General features: G+C 35.9%; 1 protein-coding gene across 3 annotated transcripts in view; it reads right to left on the bottom strand.

Moving 5' to 3' along the window:
* The window catches only part of TTC3 (tetratricopeptide repeat domain 3), an 82663-nt gene that overhangs the window by 53969 nt on the left and 3326 nt on the right, over positions 1 to 25368 (bottom strand). For 2 of the 3 annotated variants that reach the window (XM_081327118.1, XM_081327119.1), the window contains exons 4-20: positions 25205 to 25250; positions 24845 to 24980; positions 24325 to 24409; positions 23316 to 23369; positions 21225 to 21351; positions 19686 to 19771; positions 18893 to 18987; positions 16927 to 16989; positions 13273 to 13327; positions 11938 to 12100; positions 11738 to 11786; positions 10338 to 10446; positions 5174 to 5231; positions 4779 to 4836; positions 3782 to 3857; positions 2299 to 2436; positions 269 to 349 (exon numbers count right to left, since the gene is read on the bottom strand). In XM_081327118.1, the coding sequence (XP_081183244.1) occupies positions 269 to 349; positions 2299 to 2436; positions 3782 to 3857; positions 4779 to 4836; positions 5174 to 5231; positions 10338 to 10446; positions 11738 to 11786; positions 11938 to 12100; positions 13273 to 13327; positions 16927 to 16989; positions 18893 to 18987; positions 19686 to 19771; positions 21225 to 21351; positions 23316 to 23369; positions 24325 to 24409; positions 24845 to 24980; positions 25205 to 25250 (1479 nt within the window). Of the gene's footprint in view, positions 1 to 268; positions 350 to 1983; positions 2089 to 2298; positions 2437 to 3781; positions 3858 to 4778; positions 4837 to 5173; positions 5232 to 10337; positions 10447 to 11737; positions 11787 to 11937; positions 12101 to 13272; positions 13328 to 16926; positions 16990 to 18892; positions 18988 to 19685; positions 19772 to 21224; positions 21352 to 23315; positions 23370 to 24324; positions 24410 to 24844; positions 24981 to 25204; positions 25251 to 25368 lie in introns of all 3 variants that reach the window. The other variant, XM_081327117.1, reaches the window with a different exon arrangement.

Raw genomic sequence — 25368 nt, 5'->3', positions numbered from 1 at the left:
TAAATGATGATATATCGTAAGAAATATAAGTATAGTCAAATGTCATGCTAAGAATTATTGTCTTCCTTTATACGTTTTTTTCTAAGCAATATTTCAGTTTTGGTAAAAATAGCTGTAGCAAATTTGATGTAAGGAAAGAGATGAAAAAGCAAACAGCTGACCTGAAAAAGCCTTACACAAACTAATTTCATGCCCATTTAAAGCATCTTAAATTCATACTTTCCTTTGATAGGTAGATTGTAAAAAACATAGTAGCTTGAAGCCTTACCTCAGGCTGCCCTATTCCAAGGAGAGCATTGGCATATCCGTATATGATCACAACATAATCAACAAGAGCAAGGTTCAGGCACTGCAATGATTGAAAAAAAAAATGACTAGAAGATGTGGAAATGTTTGTTGTTAACATATTCTGGCAGAAGTACAGGTTTCATCATAATGAAGCATAATACAACTCTTTGCCTTTTGCTATTCTTCCTTTCTCCTTCGCTTAGAATGAGATACTAACTCGGCCATTATAAACAAAGGTTTCGAACACCTTGAACTAGCAATTAGCACATCTGATATGAGCTAATCCTTTTCAGATGGGTGTCTTGAAAAATATCATGGTTTATACTACTTGGAAGTATGTAGTCCTTGGTGTTCTCTGAGCTTAGTTGTTTTCTTATGGAGGTCTCATTACTCGACTAGGTAACATCTTTAATGCTAGAAGCGAGCAGCGTTTGCTCTCCATTTATATACAGTAACTTGCCCATTCACAGTGTTGATGTGTTGATGTGTTCAGAAATAACAGAACTGCAATCTTCTATTGAAATGCTATTCACCAAGATGATTATTCTCATTCAGTTCATGTTTGTTTATCTGTTTGTGATTTTGAACTGTGGCCAGCTATTTGTGAAGATAATCTTACTACCTCATGTCTTAAAAAGTATCTAGACTTGTTGAAAACTTGTTCTTTTTAAGATTCTTTTGTCTTAATTTAAATACAAAAAAGAATCACTGAAAGGGTTTTATTCCATCGAGAGGAAAAATACAGATTCTGGAAGAATATGAATTTATATTAAATTACTTTTCTTCCTAAGGAACAGAACTTGTAATATTTCAAGACTTCCATCATGTGGGAAAAATATTAAGACTGGTGAGGCAGGAACAAATGGCTCCCAAGTTAGAGAACCATTATATACCGTAAACAAAACTGCCTTCCAAATACATAAAGGGTCTTGCTAAATATCCATTAATTTGGAAGCTTGGGAGAAAGAAGCCCATAGTTAAAATCTATACTGTATAAACGCTCTGACTTTACGTACTGCAGTGGGCGATCAACTGCCATTTTTGTGGCTCTATTCCTGTCTGCACGAAATTACTAATTTAGCTTAGTCATGATAGGGAGATTAATATTAAATTCACCCAAGAAGTGAATTCAGAGTTAAATGTCCAGTGAGTTAAAGCCAAATGATAGTATGCACTCTCACATTCAATTAAAAAATAGTTACTTGCTCCTGCAATTAGCTACTTGCTCCCATAATTTTTAGTCTATGGATTGACTACCTAACTTACTGAAAAAAATAAATAAAACTCTTTTGAGAACTATACAGCATAGCTCTTATGCAGTATCATTTGTAGAGAGCATATACTCATAAAAGCACATAAATGTATTAAGTTTGTTTGACAAAAGGTCAAAACAAGAAGATGCAGGCACTCTGCTAAATATATCTAAATCAGGGGTGTCAAACTGCTGGCCCACGGGCTGGATGCATCATGCAGAAGCTGCGCCTAGCCCATTGCCGGCAATGGCAAAACCATACCGATAAGTTGTGTGACGTCATGAGTTTGACATGTCTGATCTAAATACATTAATTGCCAATAACTACCAGGAAGGAACAAATTCAAACAGTTGAGAAATATCACATACACATATTAATTACTCCTAAAGGAACCACACATAAGTGAGTGGAACATACTCTAACCATTTTTGAATAAAATTACCTGCTTTGGCCCAAGTTGTCCACAAAGTTCTAGAGCAAATATACTTTGTTCCAAGCCTTTCTCCATCCAGAACATTTTGAACTGTGCATGTTTTGTATATTCTTCCTATAGATAATTTGTTCATTGACAGAATTTTTTTAAACCAATATCTAATTATATTTTCTGGCATCAACTTATTTAATATAAGAAGTCATAAGCTTCTTTATAAATATATTGCATTTTATAAATATATTGCATTTTGGGAAGAATATACATAGCATATTTCGTTAAGAAGTTAACAGTAGTGTAAGCAGATTATAGAATAATTTCTGTTACCTGTAGTTGAGACGGATCCAGCATATTTAAAGTTAGCGCAAATGACTGTTCAGCACTGTGAAAGCACTGATCCATTAAAGATGTGGATCCATTTTTCATATACGTCTTCAACATTTCTAATGAAAGTATTACATCCTCCTACAAAATCCAAAACAAGGGTAGTTGTTTTTACTGTATCAAAAATTCTTTGTAGTCTGATTAAGAAAAAACCACTAGGAAACTAAAACTATATCCTAGACAGGCAATAACCCTTCAGCAGAATTTCAACTGTACTAGAGTTCTACCACATGAACAATAAGAAAGAATGGAAACTGTAGTCTAAATAATATAAACAGGTTCAGACACCGACCACTCCTGCCCTAAATGTGGCATCACCAGTGCCGTAGAACACACAACACCTATACATAGCTCCACTGACTGCCCCAAATGAAAATAAATAAATAAATAAAATCACCAAAATCTCATCAACTCAATCAAATGCTTGCCAAAGGAGAGCAGGCAGCTTCCCTCTGTATACGGAAGATAACTCCTGTGGTGGGCTGCAGAAATGAAGCTCAGTTCCACAGGATCCAAGCTGTGTTTCTGCAGCCCTTTGGAAGAGTTCCCCTCCCCTTTGTGCACAGAAAGGAACACGTGTTGGGCCTGAAAAAAAGCAGGGACCTTGTTGAGTCTCCAGCATAACACATGACTTCCTCTCCCCTCCATGCATGGAGTGGAACTCACGAAGATCCCAACTTCATTTTTCCAGCCCAGCAGAGTTCTTTTCCCCTCCATACCTGGAAGGGAACTCAAAAAGAGCCTGCTTTGTTTCTGCAGACTGAAGAAAGATTTCCATCCCCATCTTCCAGTGCCTGGAGGAGAAAGGAAATCCTTAGGCAGGCAGCAGCAGCTTGCAATCTTCCTTGCCGCGTTCGCCATTAACTTTCTGGGGAAGCCGACAGAGTAGAACGCAAATGGCGATGGCATAATCATGGGGTGCTTGGCCACCGGTCATAAGTGTAAGCAGGTTACCCAGACTACAATCATATGACCATGAGGCAATGTTTTACAATGGTCTGAAGCAGCTTTCTGGGTTATCATAGCTTCAAATAAACAACTGGTTATAGTCAAGGACTACCTGTAAAACTTTAGGTAGTAAACCTGACATCAGTTTTTCCTGGCTTTCAAAAAAAAATATGAAATCCCCCCTTTCCATAGAATATCTTTAATCACTACTGTAGCTGGTCCAGAGAAACATACTAATCTATAAAGAGCTTTTACCTGACAATGGAAATTTTATTTATTTAATTTCTATATCAAGAAATTATCGACAAAATTCCCCAATATAAACATTAGTAGTTTAATGATTGTCAAGATTATTGTACAACTCTGTGCATATCTTTCATTAATTTAATAATCATACAGTCTATCCAGCAAGTTTTTCATATTCAGTAAATTCACATACATATTCTAAAAATAATGTATTATTTAGTTTTTCTGTTACCTTTTGCACATTTCCACAATGAAAGTTATATTTATCTACAACTTTTTTAGAATCAGTTTTCAAATTCAGTTGTTCTCTGCAATTAAAACAATTTAAGAATTATATTCTTGGTTAAGAACTTGATTTTTCATTCTCTAAATCTCTTAAAAACTATTTTACAGACTATTTATTGCATATTTCTCTCCTGGGATTTGAAAGAGATAGACAGGAAAAGCGATGTTGATGAAAAAGAATGCTGAAATACATTTCTTAAAATTAAAGCATCTGGACATCAAGTGAGGGATTTGGGAAATATATTAATGATATATATGAAAAATGGAATATTTAATTCCATAATTTACAGTTAAAGATAATAAAACCTTTTGTCTTAATTGACAATATATAACTACTGGGAAACTCTAATAATAATTAATTTATTTTAGAATGTAAAGAAAGAAAAAAATGTGGCTCAGTCAATTAGTTCTAGCAATGAAATAAGGTCTTAAGGACACGCTAAAATTGCATTTAATTCTTCAGTGAACTCATTCTCACTTGCTTACTTCAAACATATTGAGGAGAAGCCAAGCATTGTCTTTACTTCTTAAAGAAAAGCCCTTAGGTGTAAAGGTATATTGGGGTATATTGTGTTAATTCTAGATATAAACGTGTCACAGCAATTGATTCTGTAATTATGTTTTTATTAAAAGATGCCAGAAAGACACTTTTACTTGAGATAATTGCCTATTGTACAAAAGTTTGAAGATCCACTTCAAAAATATAAATGTATCTGCAAATCTTTAAAGTAGTTAACTTATTGATTTAATATTAATGTAACCATTTCTACATGTGAACTTTCATTCCCTTTATTTGAATAACTTTTACGTGCTCGTAGCTTGGCTTCTTTTTTTAAAAAAAAGGATAAGCTAGTTTAATAAACAAATTAAAATAAAGTTCTATGTGTCATCTGAACAGTGTTCCTGCATCTGCTCTCACTACATAATACAAAAAGAACATTTACTTTGTTTTTTCAGAATCATCCATTTGGCTTCTTTGCTTTTGTGGATTTTCACTTACTTCTGTTATAATAGGGGAAAGAAATGCACATTGTTACTTAATTTAAAAAGAATTGCATACTTAGGATCACATTTACAACTATTATTCCCAAGAATATAAGAAGCAATATGGAAATAAATGTGTAAAGAAACTAACTTGCTACACAAACGGACAACTAGAAATCTCAATGCTTAGAAACATGAATATAATTGCTTTAAACACATAATATTTAACACTGATCATATGCATTTAGACATACAACCTTACATCAACTGCAAAATCTTTAAATTTTACTAGTTATCTTATTACTAGGAGCCTCTCAATATAAGGACATATGACTTCAAAAATGTATTAACTTACCTGCTGTAAAAACTGATAAATGATCTATGTTTTCTCTAGATTTTGTATTTCCGATCATCTGATAATAAAAAAATGTGATTTTGTATATTATGTACCAAACACATCCAGACTAAAAGAATTTAATCTAAGCATGCCAAATATTTTAATACAGGTAGGCCTCGACTTGCAACAGTTCATTTAGTGACTGTTAAAAATTACAACGGCACTGGAAAAAATGGACTCATAACTGTTTTCCACGCATCATAGCATCCCCATGGTCATGGGATCAAAATTCGGATGCATGGCAACTGATTCATATTTATGACGGTTGCAGTGTCCCAGGGTCATGTGATCATCTTTTGAAATCTTCTTACAAGCAAAGTCGATGGGGAAGCCAGATTCACTTAATAACCATGTTACTAACTTAACATCTGCAGTGATTCACTTAACAACTGTGCCAAGAAAGGTCACAAAATGGAGCAAAATTCACTTAACAAATGTTTTTCTTACCAACTGAAATTTTAGGCTCAATTGTGGTCGTAAGTCGAGGGCTACCTTTATTTTTGTTTGTCCATTATCTTTGGAAGACATCTCTCAGAGCTAAAATGGTCTCCTGATCTGCATTTTAAGCTTCCAAATAGGTTAAAATAATAAAAGTCTTCCTCTTATTACTGTACTGTCCCTAGGATGAAAATACAATGTCACTCCTTGCTATATCTGGATGTAAAGGGAGGGGCAGCAAATAAGACTTGTTGGATATGCTTTTATGGATTCTGGTTTTCTTTGAAGAATAGTCAGGAAAATAGTTTTTCTCAGAATCAGAAATGTATATATAGTACATTTACTTTATCTGTAGCATCTTGGAGTTTGGGATTCAAAAAAAAAAGATACATACTAATGGAAGGCAAGCGTGACATTCTACAATGAACAGAAGCCACATTATTATTATTATTATTATTTATTGCATTTATATACCGCCCTTTCCCTGAGGACTCAGGGCGGTTTACAGGGAGTTAAAAATCAAGCATACAAAAGTTAAAAGCCAAGTTAAAAAATATTAAATCAACCCTCATAGTAAAAAAAAAAAGACTGAGCAGAATATGTTGCAAAAATGTCCAGAGTTTGGTAGTCTTAACCAAACTAAATAGCAATCTGACTCTCAGAGGAAGCATCCCTTCACACTGGAAAAGTCACTGTTGATTATTTTTTTTAAAAAAAAAATCTAATCTCTTCCCCCTCTCTCCTTGAACTTTAACTGAGGCAAGACTGGTATGGCTCTGCTACAAAATATGTCTTCAGATAAAGAGAAGGGGGAAAGAATACAGCCAGAGACATCTAATGACAGTTTGGGAAGGTAAAAGCCCCTATAACACCCATCTCCACAGCCAGGTCATAACATTCCCCAGCCACCTTTGATCCACTGGCAACTTAAAAATAAAGGTACAAGAAGCCACTTAAAACTTTTTTTCATTTATATTCCATTTTTGGCATTTATACGTGGGCTGAAAATGATTAAGGAGCACCTCACTGGCTCCATCAAAGAAACAGAATTCCCCTCAAGATAAGGAAAAAAATCACAATTCCACACCAGACTCCCTCATAATAAATTTACACCTTAGGGAGGCATGTACACATCTAAGGGCAATCCTCCTTCCCCTGAACCTCACATATCCTGAGGGCAACATCCTAATATATACATCCTCATGATCCTCCCAGGGCAGGAGAACCACAATCTGCACATCTCAACACCAAAGCCAATTGTCATTATATATATCTCCACTGGTATATCCCTAACAGGTCTATCTTTTCAAGAACTGGCTTCTGTATTGAGGTCTCGGAAATAAATTCCCTCTCCAAGCAGCAGTCTTCACTTCATCCTTATCTCCCTATCTTCCAGCTCAGGAATCGGATCTCTTTATGTTTTCAACAACAGTTTGTGGGGATACCAGCACAACTAGAGTCTGTGATTCCGTTCTGACTCTGACAGACCTCACAAGATCATAACACTCCTGCTGACAGCAACTCAGACAGAAGATCAACCCATCAGTTTTAAGCAGAGAGGTTTAATGAAGATCCAGATTCAGAGACCTGACGTTTTGAGGATCTGGGAGGCTAGTCAAAAGACAGGAGAACAGATTCTGCAGCTATTGTTTGATGGGTACAGTGGGTGGAAGTTCAGTGGGCCTTTTTTATTGTGCTTATTCTCTGTGGAAAACAACCTATCAAAAATGCAACTCATTGTTCACTTCTATTTCCTCTGACATCATTTCTTGAATTTGTTGCCTGGGAGTTGGTCTATGAGAGCAGTCTATCTTCAAAAGGCTTTTTCAAAGGTTGCTTTATTTTAGTTAGCTGCAATAAAGCCTGAGCTTGACCCACAGCAGATTTATAGCCATCTAATTGGCTTCCTGGCAGCCACCCACACCAGCAGGGGGGGGGAGTCCGGAAATGAAGGAAGGAAGGACTAATAAAAACAGTGGGGTAAAACAAACAAATTTCTAAGGTACTATAATAGAATGAGAAACAAAAAGGGAGAGAAGAGATTATAAAAATAAAGAAGAATGCTTGAGATAAATTGAAGTTGAACCAGTGCCTGCTCTAAGCAAATAAATTGGAAAGAATAGCAGAAACCTCACTGATACTTGATTCCGATCTTCCAAGCAAATGTAAAAATTAATTCACCCTTTGATGCTACATGAGCTGGAAGGAAGCATAAAGATTCGTGCTTGTTATAACTGGTGGACATGGAAGACTTTTAAGAGTTTTCACTCTAAAAAGGTTCATTAATGGGGAATACTGCTATGATGTATAGTGACATGAGATATTTCAGATAGTTTCTGGACATTAAAGTCCATATAGGGTAAATGTAACCTCTCAGTCATCTGACCTTGGTAATACAGGAAATTTTAATTCTTCACTAGGCACAGTGGGACATAGGGAATCTGGAAAGCTCACCCAAAACAAAGAAAATAAAATATTAAGCTTCATAACAAATTTTAATGCTCTAGGACAGGGGTAGGCAACCTCGGCTCATTTATGAGTCATGGACTTCAACTCCCAGAATTCCTGAGTCAGCTGACTCAGAAATTCTGGGAGTTGAAGTCCATGAGTCATAAAAGAGCCGAGGTTGCCTACCCCTGTTCTAGGAGCATCTAAAATTTGTGGGTTAAGAGGTATGAGGATGGAAGAAAAAGAAAATATATTCCCAAGACCCGCAAAAGTTCTATTGACATTAGGAATAAAAGAGTCCATTCTCACAAAGGTAAAGTCTTGGAAAGAAGTACAAGGTTCTGGGAGATTGATGGTTACCAACTCCAAAATCCTTTTTGATTGCAATGATGATAAGAAATAAATACTTCAAGAATAGAAGCTTGAGAAAAAAGATTCCAGGTGGGCCTAGCAATTACAACCTCAAGAAAAATATGTAGGCTTCTCCATTCAATTCTATATTCTGCAAGTTGGCTAAAAACACCTCTCTTCTAGGAGCAAGTTGTCAGTAGGATGAAATCAAATTAAACACTAATTGATGAGATAAGGACTAATGATACTGACAAAATTTGTCTGTGCAAATATTCAGTTATAATTTTATCTTCCACCAATACGGTAAAGAAGAAAATACCTGTTTAATACAAAGTGACTTACGCAGCTTTATGACTCATAATGATCTCATGAATTATTTAAATGTGGAACTTTCTAGACAAAATATTAGTTCTGTTTATAGAAACAGTGTTGACTACAGGTATATATGACGCCTACTTAGCAAAGTATCTAATAGCATAAAATAGGGATTAGAGTAAAGAATGAGATCCTGCTACAGTAGATGCAAAGTTCCACAGCTGAGAGAGTTGAGAATTCTGAACAATTGTGTACAAAATGGCCAATATAATGTAAGTAGGATCACTATGGCTGCATCAGAGCCGATTTTCTTTAGCACCCTGGAAAAACATTAAAAAGCCCCCTGAGTTAAAGGAAAACTATCCAGTCTCTGCTGTCACAAGCTGTGAACAGTACAAGTCAAGTCTACTTTTTTTTAAAAAAGAGACAAACATCATCTCCAAAATTCCAGTATGACCAGACTGGATCCAGTGCAGAGAAAACCAAACTGTACATGCAAAGTTCCATGATCAAGAAGGAATTGATTTTGTTATCCTACCCAAGATAGGAGTGACATTTTTTTTTGTATTAACTTTTACTTCATCTTAGCAGAAAATGTGTATGTTCACTTCTAGCCCACAAGGCAAATGAAATTTTGGCCTTTGTAGAAGGCAAGATTGGAATGTATCGTTCACTATCTATATGAATTTGAAAATGAATTAGAAGCCACTGGTGCAATGAAAAAAGCTGAAATCAGGATAGCATCAATCCCAGAATCCAGGTAAAGTTCATGAGATACTTCCAATAATTTTTGAACTGGCAAACAGCTTTCTAAAAATTTAGAACTGTTTCTGGGTAACTAAAGTTATTTTTAAATGTCCAGACAGGGCTCTAAATATACTGTCAGGCGGGGGGGGTTTTGGGGGGGGGAGTTGATGAGATGCCCATAAACGCTGATAGTCTCGACCATTTTGGCTATTTCAAATGATCATATTTTTTTTCAAATGTTCTTGGTTTTGAAACCATAGCAAAGGGCAGGGATCTCAACTGAAAATTATTGCCCTGGTAAGAAAAACAGACATATTTTTCTGTGCAACCGTTACAGAATATAGTCCTTTGACCCATTTATAACTGGATGCTCTCCATGATCAGCTGAACTAAACATATTTGTTCACAAACTTGTAGCCTGTAACGGCCTTCTAGATTTCTCCTTATTTTTGAAAGATAAAAAGGAAATAAATTCCTCAGAATATTTGCCTAGCATAGTTTCATAAGTTTCATTTGTAACACATAAGATTTTAAAGATTGTGTTATTCCAACATAGTCCAATAAAGAGCATTCCTGAAATCCCTGCAATACCTCTATTTTGACCTTGCCTACCTCAAAGGGCCGAAATCAATCTTAGAAGCCTAAGTTTCTCTGTTTCATTTTATATTAGACAAATTTGAGGTGGGTTTCTTTTTCCTGCTTTCATATTTCTCATGACCAAGTAATCTTTTTGTAGAGTCCTCCCTTTATAGCTCCGTCACTCCTTCTCTATTCTCAAGATCAGCTTTATATTCTTTCACTAATAGGTTGGTTTATAACTTACATTTGTTTGCTTTTGCTGGCAAGGATGGTGATGAGAATCACATAGTTTTTTGTTTTCGTTGTGAGATTTCTTGGATTCTTGGTTACCAACTGACACATACTCTGACGAACTAATGGAATTAATCAAATACACAAACAAAAATAAATGATCATATATTGTTGAGACAATTATCATTTTAATCATCTGTAAGGTGTGTTACCACCGAGGTACAGTATAACTAATCTTTGTTAATAAAGTAAATAATACTCTAACAGAGGAGTAAGCGATTTTGGGGGGGGGGGTTGACTGAGTTCCATGTTAATAAAACCCTTGATAAATATTTACTAAAATGGGGTGAGCTGAGAAATTTTAAAACATGCAAATATTGATAGAAACATAATGGAGAAGGGATATATATGGAGTATGCAACTAAAGAAAAAAAATGAACGTATGCATTCATTCTGCTGACTTTGTTATACAGAAATGAGAACTGACTATACCAGGAGAAAAATAAATCAGTCAAATGCAATAGTAAGGTATTACTTAAGAAGTATCTGTGTGTTAAAGAAAGGGTGAAGAATGATTGCATCCAGAGTGACATTATGAAATAAATACCACTAAGGGGGACCATTGATTATTTATGTCCCACCTTTATTATTTTTTACAAATAGCTCAAGGTGGTGAGTACACACAATATTCCTTCCTCCTCCTATTTATCCTACAAAAAACCTGCGAAGTGGGTCAGGCTGAGAGTGATTGGCCCAAGACTTCCAAGTTGGTTTTCACAGATAAGGTGGAACTAGAACTCACAGTCTCCTGCTTTCTAGTCTGGTACCTTAACCACTAGGACAAACTGGCTCTCTTATATAGATATAAATTACAGAACAAATATATGAAGGATAGGTGAATGGATCAAGAGGAAAAGGAAGACAGGAAAAATCATGAGAGTGATGTTCATGATGTCTTCCAAAAAACAAAGGATAAGATTAAAGAACAAAGGCAATTTATCAATTGGTTTATAGACCTAATGGAAGCAAGGATGGTTCTCAAGAATAGAAAAGTCTGGATATAGTAAACGGTGTGGGTATAATAGTAGATTTAGATTCCCTTTCTCTTATCTCTTCCCTTTAATTACTTTTGTCCACTACTTCTTATTCTTTTTTGACCATTGGTAAATATTGCTTACCCAAAGGGAACAATACAAAGAATATATATGTACACAAGTAGGTAAGTATGGGTATGTGTGTGTGTTTTTAACACAAAAGCTGGCCTTGAATAAAATGTGTAACAGTTGAGGTTTACTGAGTAAAAATTAATAATTTCTATTTATTAAATTTGCCATGCATCTCATTTCAAACAGTTCTAACAGTTATTATTAGATTTTCATTTACTTAGAAATATGAATTTTTAATTAAACTTACTTTTTCTGCAACAGTTGTTTCTTTAGTCTGTATTTATTTTGCTTTATACCTAAATGTATTTAAAAAATTGAGTAACTTATATCATACAGAACACATAACTATCAATTTTATTGTATTAATGTTATTTTCATTCAACATGTAACATTTATTTTATAAATTGCATTAATAAAAATAAATACTTTAAATAAAGACATGGATACCTCTAGCTTCTTCCATTTGGTTTTTAAGCTTCTCATGTTGCTCAATAAGACCCTTCATTCCTTCAGGATTCTCTCTGCACAGGTCCTGACCTCTCTCATTGGCTTCTAATGCCTTTCTATGCTCACCCAAGAATGATAAAGCATCACAAAATCGATAATGTCCCTACAAAATGTGACGAGGAAAATGCTTAATATCATTTTAAAATAGAAGGCTTTGCCAAACATTTACATTTCTTACTTTACTTTTTTACTTTTTTTACTTTTATTATATTTGTATACCGCCCTTCTCCCGAAGGACTCCGGGCGGTTAACAGGACACATATAAAAATACAGAGTACAAAAATTAAAAAAGAATTAAATAGGAGCCCGAGCTAAAATAATAGATAGTAATATAAAAATCCACAATAAAAACCCCAACACATCCCCCATCAGGCCAGGCCGGCTTGTTCAAAAAGATAGGTCTTCAGACCGCGTCGGAAGGAGCAAAGGTCAGATGCCATCCGGAGCTCAACCGGCAGCTGATTCCATAAAGCCGAGGCGCCCACAGAGAAGGCCCTCCCCCTGGGGGCCACCAGGCGACATTCTCTGACCGGCGGCACCCTGAGGAGGCCCTCCCTGTGGGAACGCACAGGGCGGAGGGAAGTTGACGCCGGCAGCAGGTGATCCCCGAGGTACTCCGGACCCATGCCATGTAGGGCCTTGAAAACCATTACCAAAACCTTGAATTTGCTAGCTACTTCGTATTGCACCCCAATCCCGTTGCTGAGCATGCTAAGATATTATGTTTAGTATTGTACACAGACGTAACCTTGCATTAGACTGCAGACTAAATGTAACACTATTTCATTTACCCAGTTGCTATTCTAATAAAAATATCCAAGTATGTAAATGAAGGATTTGGGATATATCAACTGCAATTTTATAATTGTATTGACTTTAGAGTGAGCTATAGAATACATATCTACTATGACATTTTGTCATCCTTGCAATTGGACTATTCAAGAATCAGTATATTAATATTCAAATTATAATTGTTTTATACGCTTCTTTCTCAGGACCTTTATTTTTAAATAATCAGTTTTAACGATATTATTAATACTTGCCTTGCCATTTCCAACCATCAGGAAACATAATTCCACTTAATATTTTATTTTGCATGTCCCCATAATGCTAGAAATGGATTGCTCTCAGAACCCACAATTTCCAGAATTGCCAAGATTAAATGCAATGGGAACTTCATCAGTTTTCTGTTCATGTAAATGACTAAAAAAATTTCATGTATAATTTCAAATTTGAATCATAGCAAAGCACATTTATAAAATAAGTGCAACTAACCTTAGGCCAACAGGGCTTCAAAATAATGGCTCTCTTCCCATCACACAAGGCTTTCCTAAAACAAAAATATATTTGGCATAAATGATTTAGTAATATGTTTTCATTCAAATTGAAAAGCTTTTCAAGCAACAAGATTTTAATAAACCTGAGAAAAAATTATCACTTATAAATTTCCATTTTGAGAACAGCAAAAGCCATCTTCGTGACAGTAATAGTTTTCTGTTCTTCTGGAATATTCTAACTTCACTAAGAGAGAGGTTGGTTGTCTTCTCAGACCAACCTTAGAAGAATTAAAAGGATTCACTCCTCTCATAACACAAAAATTTTGGGGAAAAAGATCCCTAAGTTTCACTTTTTTTCTTTTATTGTGAATCTCAGTTCTGCTAGTATTTTTCAGAACATATCAGAAACACAGATAAACTAATGGAAAACCAAATTCATATCAATTAAAATTTCATTTTAGTGCAGTTTATTTTCTATGTCACGAATTAAAGAATTAGGGCATGAAAAACAATTTAAGAATATATTGTCAAGCAATAACATTCGATGTTAGCAGCAATGCTAACAATGCCTCAGAGTCACTTGAAAAGCCCATATGTCGGAAACGTGACATATATGCTATTTAAGAATAGCCCAGGCCCGCCTTCCCTGGGTCTCCCAAAGCCTCTCCCGTTCTGAGACATCCCGTGCTCTGCTTCCCATCCCCTGGGGCTCCCAAAAGGCCTACTTCCCACCCCCTTCTCCCCACTTCCTCACCACCCCTTGTTCAATTACCTTTCAAAGATCTCAAGAGCTTTGGACTTTGTGTTGTGGGAGGGCAGGCCACTCCATCCCACAAAGTCTCTGGGCCATGTGACTTTGTCCTGGAAGCAGCTGCTATTTTCAGAGCAGCTGCAGGAAATTGTGCCGCTCCAAAATAGCAGCTACTTCTGGGGTGTAGCCACATGGCCCAGGGACAAAGTGATTCAGAGCTTTCCATAGTGCTGTGCAGACTATGTTAGGGAAGCAGAGTGGATTACTTCCTCCCTGATCTACATGACTGCATCCCAGAAGTGACCATTTTGGCACAGCCATGAGGAATTGACTACTCTGAAAATGGTGGCTGCTTCTGAGATGCAGCCATACGGCCTAGGGATACTGCGGGACAGTGTAGCCTATCCCCCCTCTCCAACATGTGGTCTGCAGCCCCGGAGATCTTCAAAGGTAAGTGTGAGATGGATGATGGGTGGTGGGGATGAGGGTGTGAGACCCAGCTGTTTGGGAAACAGGCTTAAGGCCTGAGGGGATCGGTGTGGAGGGGGAGCTGGCACAAGAGCTGCAGGGACCCAGTGGGATGGGATGGGTGGATAGTTGTAAAGATGAATGTCGTAACTTTGAACATCACTAAGTGACTGGTTATAGGTCAAGGACTTTGGGAAGGTTACATGTTCCTGTTCCTTCTCATTTTTTCAAAATTTTCTTTTGTCATCCAGACAGACAAGAAGCAATCTTCACCAGCAAAATATAGAAAAACAGCACAATTCTCCAGGACATCAATATAACATGACATCAATAAAATTTACTTCCTTTTTTTCCCCAAGCTGCCTTTGCTAATAGATATGTTTAATCTTGCAGTGTCTGGTGAATGAGCACACTGAGGTCTGCACAATATTCTAGTTATCAAATTTCATGAAATATTGCAACGAGTGCAAAACTGTGGTTTCAAATAAGAAATGAGGTCTTTCAAGCATTTTGACTCTGAAACAATGTTTTATTAATAGCGATCAGCAAGAGTGTGAAAAGAAATAACTAGCAAAAGCTCTTTTGGTTTTGCTTTCTCAGTTCCACCCTGCTGAGAACTGGATTTTGGCAAAGTCTGACACAATGGGAGTAACATGCACTCATTGTTCTTGTACTAGTAGGTACTCTTTGTACCTAATTGCTAATATACTGTGCTCTGGATAATGGTAACTGTAGTGTTCCATGCTGTTTGTTCTGGGACAAATGCTGTGTGTATGACAAAAACTTGCCACCTCTTTACTTTGCCTGAAACTTTTTACTTTGCCTGGATAAAGAAATAAAAAATAGGACAAGTAACTTAAAGAACACTGTCACCTAGATCTTTTCTCATCTCTGACTCTGCCAAGTCTCAGATAAACTGGCTTAGTTTTCATTCTTCTTCACTGAAGGCTGAAGGTTATAACATTCTGCTTTGTCTTTCTTGTAAAACAAAGAGTGGGCTCCCTCAGCCAGATTTTTCAAGGATCAAAGGGGCTTAATCTAGTTCTTTATCTTTCTGTCTGACAATCCTAATTAAATCCCCAGTTTTCCAGAAACCGCCAGCCACACCCGCAGTTCAATTGTAGAGGACGGTGTATAATTGACAAGGAGGCATGGCTATACATGGTCACCTTTAGACAAACTCACCATCAGGAAAAACCACTATTTTGCTGGTTAGTTGGCCAACAATCCCAAATATCTTTTGACTTTTCTGTTATATATTTTGAATACTTCTTTCAAAATAGTAAGTTAAACTATTTCTGTAGTTTTTGAACCCTAGCTGTTACTTTTTTGCCTCATTTATTTAGTAAAACAGAATAAAAATATAAGAAAGAGAAATGAAACTTCAAAAAGCAATAAACAATAACAAAAATGATAAGGGCTTCTCTATGTTGTTTTACACAACGGTCTCAAAGACAATTTATTACATTTGGTGGGACATTGCTTTTAAAAGTGTATTTTTGTCCTTTCACACTAATATGCACCAAGTACATAAACCCTGAAACATCTCTAAGATGTGAATTCCAGACACAAACATTTTAAAAGAAAGAACTATGGCAGACATGTCAAACACAAGGCCCAGGGGCCAGATCCGGCCCGCGAAGTGGTTTCATGTGGCCCACGAAGCCATCCTGGAAACAGTGAGGGAACGGCCCCCACTGCCTTGGCCCTGGCCCAGAGACCCTCCTCCTGCCAGAGACCCTCAGATCTGTCCCACTCCTGCCCAGGCCCCCATAGGCACCCTTGATGCGAATGATGTAGAGCTGGCCATGCTCACCCAGTAGGACATACGCACTCTAGCCACGCCCAGCCAGTAGGCCACCCCCCACCCTGGCCACACCCACCCGGACCCCTGAGGGCAACCGCAATGCTGATGCGGCCCTCAATGACACCCCTGAACTATGGAGAAGAATATTGGCAGCTCAGGGTTAAAATGAAGGGTTCTTGGTGCTCTCTGACCTTGGTTGTTTTCTTGCAGATGTTTTATTACCCAAACCAGGTAACATCATTGGTGTACTGCTGCAATGCTGATGTATGAAGAAAACCACCAAGCTTTCAGTACACCAAGAACACTTCAGAGGGAACTATCTCTGGAAACCACAGATTGCAAATGTAACTTATTACCTACAAAACATTCTTATGACATTTAAATAAAAGTGACTTTTGTCTCCCTACTTCAGAACAGCTGTTAAATAATCTATAGCCTGAGTGCAGTTTTCTCTATGCCTGATTTAAATTACAGGCACAAAATATGTTGAATTACTCTGTAAAATAATGTTATTTTGCAGATGTACAAACAGGATATTTCTTTGCTATTTACAACCTTCTGTAGCAACATGATTTAAGAAAATGTTCAAACAATTCTCTCGGCTGCAAGGGGGAAACTATACTTACCGATACTGTCCAGTTCGGAGAAAACAGAGGGCCCGATTGCCATAAAGAAAGTGGTTTTCAGGCCTTAAAAAGGTTAGATAATATTTAGCTTTTAAGCCATAAAGAGAAACATAGACACTTAGCCACAAATTATTTCAAGATATCAAAATTTAATTTGTAAATTGAGTTTGAAGACAAGTTCAGCTTTTTAAAAATGTATCTAAAGAACAAATTTTATGAGAGTTGACTCTAGAAAGAGAATTCAAGAGGCATGGCTTTTACTACTAGCCAACATAAGACTAAATATCACAATTACAACAGTTTGTATAAACTGACCTTGCTTACAACAGTGCCTATATTACTCATTCCTAAACAAGTTACTTTTATGCTTCCTCTCCCAACCCGGAAGACTGTTGAAATGAAAATGAAGGTGAACCAATAGGAATATTGCATGCTTTGCTTTCCTTGGAAGCAGAGATGAGGGCTTAGAGTGAAGTTAATTCCACTATGAAGTCTAAGCCTAGAGAACATAGTCATTTGTGGGATTAGAAGCACAAATACAGTATGAAGCCACTTTGGAAAGCCATGTCTTACTTAGGATTAAAGGTTTATTGAAGTGTTTTATGCAGGCTTTAAAGCTTTAAATCTCTTTAATTATTAGCAACAAGTGCTGCAAACAATGTATTATTAATGGCACCATTCTCGATTTATCCTTGTTATCCATAAATCTTGGACTGACTTTTGGAAACTAACTTTTGCCTATGACTTATCCATTTGCTGACTTTGTAGTAATTATTGACTTTTAATATGTATATTAGCCTGGGAGCTATGCCTAAAGAGACACACACCATAAAAACGTCCAATTATGCCTTTTGCTTCTGAAACCTCTTATTTACTTAAGAGGTTTCAGAAGTGACCATTTTTATTCGACTGTTCTCTATTTCTACTGAGAATTAAAGGCCTTTTTGGAAAGCTATAACTTTGAAGAGCCTTGGTGGAGCAGTGGGCTAATGCCTCCTTAAGTAACACCAGCTGCCTGCAATTAGTGCAGGTTCGAGTCCCACCAGGCTCAAGGTTGACTCAGCCTTCCATCCTTCCCAGGTAGGTAAAATGAGGACCCAGATTGTTGGTGGCAATTAAGCTGACTTTGTAATAATGCCGCTTGGGGTGTGTGTGAAAGCCCTAATAAGCAGGCATATACATAGAATGAAGGCTACTGCTAAGCTTGTAAGCCGCCCTGAGTCTTCGGAGAAGGGCGGGATATAAATGGAATTAAAATAAATAAATAAATAAAAAATAACATATAAGGCTTACAAATTGTATGGGATAGGCTAGATGGGGGTTTTTTAATCCCCAGTTGATTTTCTCAGTTTCTCAAACTGGGACACTTGTAAATTGTTCCCAGTCTCAATCAACTGGGGAGTAGGATGGAAGTAAGGCACAATGGGACTTCTGGGGATCCTGTTTGTCTTTGCCTGGTGCAAAACCTGAATATCTTGTCCATCTGCACTAATCTCAGAATCCATCCACTGAATCATAGATACATATACTTCAGCTAATTGAAAGTAGCTGTCTATGTGTGTGCACACTCGTCAACTATGACTATCAAATGAAAAAAATGAAGAGTCCATTTTTAATTGGCTTGCAGAAGTAAATTCTTAATCCAAATGCAATCAACAAACCACTATCTGAAATGTTTAGAAATCATTTGTGGGTCTTAATGATCAGAATAAATGCTGGTCTCAACTAATATGGCCAGTGCAATTCTTTGAAAAGTTGCTACCGACAGTAAAGAGTTAAGAATCAGCCATCTGAAACCAAGAATATATTTTCAAGTGAATGTCATTATATTAGAAAGTCCTACAAGTCCTACAAATTTAAAATATATTCCCCCCTCTCTCCTTTATTACACTATTCTAATTAGTTCTCCCAAACTTAATTTCTGGACATTTGCATAGTTTGTATAGTTACATAATTTCTCCCTTACCATAGTTCTATAGCTTTTGTATACAAAGTGACTGCTGTATCTAATTTGTCCTTAGCAAATGCTTCATTTCCCCTTTTTTTCATATCCTCACTGTTCTGTAATAAAATATGACAATATAAAATTAACATGAAATGGAAGTTATTTTCAAATTGCAATATACAAAATTTGGTCTGTAAAATTTAGCATGAACAATGATGCTGTTTTTTAATTAATTTAAGATTTTTGTGCTATGTAAGGTAGAACATTAGAAACATATCAGTAATAATCAAATAGCAACAACCAATAATCATCCATTAAATCATTTCAAAATTATGAGCGCTCTCATTCTAATTTAAACATTAGTTTGTATGAAGTCATTTATTCCAGCAGTGATCAAGATACACAATGTAAAAAGACGGTATATTTTACTGAAATGAATGGGAGAACCATTCAAAGTCCACACAGAGTACCTAAAGGGTATCTAGCTTGGTTGTTTTAAAATGTCTGTTTACCTTCCACGATCCTTGTAAGGATTATGAGTCAACGAAAGTGAGTTGGGCGGCCAGATAAATTTTCTTAAAGAAACAAATAAGTAAATAATGCAGAGATAATATCTTTTATATATAGGTACCACAAAGACCAGATAAAATCACCCAAAACACCTTCTCTCAAGAGATGGGCAATTTAGAAAGAGAATGAATAGGTAGGTAGGTAGGTAGATGGACAGACAGACGGACAGACATACGAAAGCCTCTCAATATTAAATTAACCTTAAAATTGTTTGGATATGTAATTTTTTTTTAAAAAAACTCACCATTATACAGTTGTCACAATAATAAGATTCAAAGGCTTCTACCAAATTGTAGTCCTCCAAAATAACTTTACTTATATAATACTTATCTGTAGTAAGAAATAAAATGCTCAATTAAGACAACTGCATCCAGAAGAATAGTACTGAAATATGCTGCAACCTCCTTAAGGACAAATGGCCCTAAGTTCTTCTTTACTTAAAATGAGTTAAGCCAGCGTTCATAAAGGCAAAAAACAGTGCTGTATTAATAACAACGTGACACTAAAAGGCTTTCAGACCTAAGAGATGGAACAGAATAGAGGACTAGTGTCCAGAGGACATAGGTTTCACAGGGAGGAAAAAAATCACATGGGGGTCCCGAGTTACACAGATGCTCCACTATTTAATCATGCAAATGCTAATAAAGATATTGGGGCCCAGGATGTTCTGAATTCAGCACAACAGCAATGGCCCCAATGGCAGAATTCCATTTCAGTTCCTGAAACACTCGTGTTTCTCAGCTATGGTTGCTGGCATGAACTGATACTACATACATCCCCTTTGTGATTGGGACACTCCATTTTTTCTGTCAATAAAAACAATTCAAAACAAATAGATGATTATGTTAAGGTGAATCCCAAGGTACAGTAGTATTGGTTCGGAACTCTTAATTCTATTCTACATTACTTAATAAAAAGATCCTGAAGTATCCTAAAATGCTCAAAGGGAGCATTTCACTTCCTGGCAATGTGAATTCTGCAGAAAAGTGAGACATTCTTTACAATAATTCATACATTTAATGTAAAAAAATTCCAATATTAAAAAAATTATTTATTTTTATTTTATTTATTAAATTTGATTGCTGCCCATCTTGCTGCTATGAGTAAAATATAAAATAGGTTTATTCTGCTCTGGTGGATTACAAAAAGGGCTTTAGATATCACCATGAATTAAATATGCTTTTTGTTTGCTAATCCTCTACACAAAAGAATTATAGAGATTCTAGCATCTATTGTATACTTATCTAACCAAAATTTTAAAATGCAATATTTCTTTTTTTAATTTTCAATTTTTTTGAATTGTTTCAACTGAAAAAAGAGCCAAAATATCAAAGAGTTCTATTACATCACTGATAACTGCAACTTCAGTAAGTATAAACTAGCACAGAATCCAAACTTAAAATATTTAGTGCTTGGACAATACAGTGTTATTATTTTTAGTTTTTAATTGAAGAAAGATAAGTTTTTTCTCCCCACTAACGTTTTCATTATTACTTCTTCTCCTGTTCTAAAACTGCAGTAGCATGTCATGTTTGTTTGATTGTAATGTGAATCAGTATGAGAAGCAAGAGGATATGGAGTTAGATCCAGAATTCTGTTGACAAATAGGTCAGAGAAATGGCATTTTCAGAGTATTTTCAAAGGTTTCTCCTCAAGGGCAGCTGCTTAATGAGATATGATGCAGCAGGGAAAGGTTAAGAGAAAATGGCATTTCCTTACTCCTTAGCAATCTCAGGACAAATTTTTGGGAAAGACTGACATTTTAAGCCATTTGTATACTTACATGCAGAAAAGAACAGTTTGAGGATAGACCAACAACAATAATCTGCAAGTTTCCTTAATTTCTGTAAAATGCCAATGTGATCCGCATATTTCATCCACTCTAAAACTTCAGAAGTTCTAAGTATTCCCTATTTTAATTAAGGAAAATATTGGTATTATTTTAATTATCTTCCTAATTATATTCAGTGTAATTAAATTTGGGCACATTTCACAAATGTGTTCCTCAATAATCTTGTCTGTTACAGAAAGAAAAACACAATTCACATTTACCATATTACATCTAAGAAAACAGTCGTTAAACTACTGTTTCAGAAGATCATTAATATATTAGTTTACTGATTGTATCAATATAAGCAACATATAAAAAATGTGATCCGCATATTTCATCCACTCTAAAACTTCAGAAGTTCTAAGTATTCCCTATTTTAATTAAGGAAAATATTGGTATTATTTTAATTATCTTCCTAATTATATTCAGTGTAATTAAATTTGGGCACATTTCACAAATGTGTTCCTCAATAATCTTGTCTGTTACAGAAAGAAAAACACAATTCACATTTACCATATTACATCTAAGAAAACAGTCGTTAAACTACTGTTTCAGAAGATCATTAATATATTAGTTTACTGATTGTATCAATATAAGCAACATATAAAAAATAATAGTCCAACCTAACTAAATTTTAGTTGCTACCACACATAATACTAGCAAACCACAGGAATTAGCATGTTCAATGCAACTACTTTTCCAAGTCATTAATAGCAATATGTTATCTAATATACCTTTTACTAGAATATCAAAGGAATTCCTTCATTAATATACACTGCAATAAACTTAGCAAAATCTTAAACAATACTTCCTGAACTGAGTAAGGTGAGCAACCTGCATTCTCCAGTTCCACTTTTTCAATTACTTTATTTATCTTCCTTTATTATTTTTTTGGAATTAACTCAAGGCAGCAAATATATCCAAGACACTTTCCTCCTCCTCCTATCCTTACAAAACAACCTTGTGAGATGAGTTGGGCTGAGTGAGAAGTGACTAGCCCACGGGTAGGCAACCTTGGCTCTTTTATGACTTCAACTGCCAGAATTCCTGAGCCGGCATGGCTCAGCTTGGAAACCTCTCCCTTTTCCCTCAGCGTGGCTGGCTCAGGAATTCTGGGAGTTGAAGTCCAGGAGTCATAAAAGAGCCAAGGTTGCCTACCTCTGGACTAGCCCCAGGTCACCCAGCTGGCTTTCACGGCTGAGGCAGGACTTAAACCCACGCTTTCTTGCTTTCTAGCCTGGTGGCTTAACCACTAGACTAGACTAAACTGGTTCTCTCTTTAGCACCTGTGGCAAAATGTAATGATACCTGTAAGTTAATTTATATAACTATTTATGTAACCTTCTATATTGATCCACGTACAACCTAATAAGCTACAGCAAAAAGCACTGGTTTATGTGTAACTTTTAGCATGAATATAAAACATTAAAATAGCTGAAGTGAAGCACACAAAATAACTGTGAGATTTGATCAATGGAGAGCAGCTGGGTAATGAGCAAGTGATAACAAAGAATGACAAAAGAAAGCTGCAAGAAGATGATAAGAGATACTTTTCTCACAAGCCTGGTTTCTCAACAAAAAATCCTCTGTAGATTTCTGCAAGGCCTACTGAAATGAACGGCAAGTTCTTGTATGTTTACTGATAAGGAAGCAAGAAGTCTCTGAGACTGGCTCTTTGCAAGCAAAAGCCAAAGTCTGTTCACTACGTACAGTAAATGATCAGACATAAACACAGCCTATGCCTGTGATACAATGCAGCAGCCTATAACTTAATCAGAACTGTTACGTGTTAAATTCTCTCTTTACTACAATTATGCATATGCATTACAAGTAAGCAAGTGTTACAAAAACACTGGTTTTATTTCTATGAAGTTCATGATGACAGATAAATCGTATGATTATTCTGGACTTTTGCATTTGGATATACATTTTAAATCCTGATCAAGCCAGTGCTGTTAAAGTCCCTCACTGGGAAGAAGAAAGCTATAAAATGTTAATACATTAAAGGAGCTCATCTGGATAAATAGTTTAAACCAAACTTACCTTCTCTAAATCAGTTTCAGTTGTCAATATTCCACTGATGAAAAGTTGGTCATCCTGGAAGAGAAGAAAAGGCTTGTCAACAAGAACAATCTTTCTTTCTGTTATAATGCCTTTGTCAGGACCCACCTCAATCCACGTCTTAGGAAAACAAAAACTCTTGGGAGTCAGTTCTAGTCCAAAAGGAATTTTTACTCGGACATGTTTGGTTGTGGAAATACAAGATAGGACCTGGTATTGTTTTACAGATTGAAACTTTATAAAGAGTTCCCGGTTCAACCCCCCCCTTCCCTCAACCCCATTTGGTCAGCCCCCCATCATTTACTATGTGTCATCCCTTTTGTGGGAAAAGGGAACTTCGGATCTTTATGGTTATTGCCTTCTTCCTTTACAGATTCAAATGGAGACACAGGCCAGATGCCTTCTTCCCTAACCCTCCCCTTTGTTCCCCCAGTTCAAAAGGTTTCCCTTGGTCTTTGAAATAACCTAAGGAAGGCTGAATCCACATCCGCTCCTCCTTCCTCGGGAGATGGCAGAATCCAGGGGGGGGGGAAAATAATGTTTTAAACATACATTTATGAATGTGATATAAATGGATTCTGACAGCCTTGTTTGTTAGGGAGAGCAGGAATGCACAGTACTTCACCTTGGAGAGCACACAGACAGCATCAGTGATAAGTGATTGTTATATAAAACCACAAACTCAGAAAGACTAAAATACAACTCTCTTATTTTTTTGGCTCAATAACTTTTCAAACTTTCAATTGTTCAAAATGAAGTCTTTGGACTAGATTTTACAGACCTAAGAGTTTCAAATAACCACTACTATGTTAGAGCAGGGGTTGTTTTTTTAAGTTCAACTGAACTTGGAAGTCCTAAGAAAGTCAATGACAACTGATAATTTTCTGAAATACACTGTTCTTTAAGAAATACGCAGCCACTTTTTATGCTATTCCTGAAGCATTAGCATAGTATTAACATTTTGGATACCTTAAAAAATTTAAAAACTTACTGCAAATTTTTTTACTATATCAGTAACGTCTTCTAAAATCTCAATTTGACAGAGTTTCTCCAAATTTAGCTCATCAAATTGACAACTGTTAAATGCAGAAAAAATATGTTAAAAATCCATTATGCATTATTTATGAAATTCTATATACCCTTGGAAATATGTAATTTATTTTTTTTAAAAAAAGGACATTACAACATATGTTTTATATTTGTATTTATGCCTGAAACCACAAGTATTCCTCATTTTCAATAAATCCTTAGCATACCTATGAAAGAATTGCATTCAGGGACTTAACACATAATATCTTTAGGATTAGTGCTTCAAGCCACTGAAGTTGGTTTTAACACAATTACTTTTCTCAATGTCACTCTTAATAACTTGCTCCAATATATTTCTTGTTAATTTATTCCATAATCTGTTAACTGTTTTTCATAAGTTTTTGTAAAACATATATATGTTTCTATGTTTTAACTTTTAAAAATACAATGGACAGACAGAATGCAAATAAATATTTGTTTACCTGGGATCATGGCATTTCTTGCTGGGATCACAAGGAGGTACAAATAAAAGTGGTCTAAAAGTGCATATTTTAATTATGTCACAGTATTTCTGCAGCTGAAGAATAGGTTTGCTGCACCACATTTCGCAGATATCACCTATGGCACAAAATTGGGAAAGATGGGGAGCGGGGGCAGAGAAAGACAAAATCAAAAACAAAGGTCTAGTAATTCTCCAAGCCTAAGGATCTTCTAACTAGTGGGTATCAAATATTTTGCCATCTTGTCTTTGTATAGCACAATAACAAGGATTAAACAAAACCCAGATAAGAAAACTACCAAACAAACAAACGAAAGAAATCCTGCATTGTCAGTTTAAGTACCTGGTTCATATTTCTTTGGAGAATATTCATGAAATGTTCCACGCATCTAGAAACAAAGACATCATAAGTACCACTCTAAAATAGTGTGAAGCAAAATGAAAAACAGCCCGAGTTAAGCAATACTGTTAATTCAAAACTGGATGTTGAATGCTCTTCAACCAATA

Source organism: Vipera berus (assembly GCF_964194415.1).
Source record: "Vipera berus genome assembly, chromosome: 4".
Classification (NCBI taxonomy): Eukaryota; Metazoa; Chordata; class Lepidosauria; order Squamata; family Viperidae; genus Vipera; species Vipera berus.
This window is presented reverse-complemented; position numbering and strand designations above follow the sequence as displayed.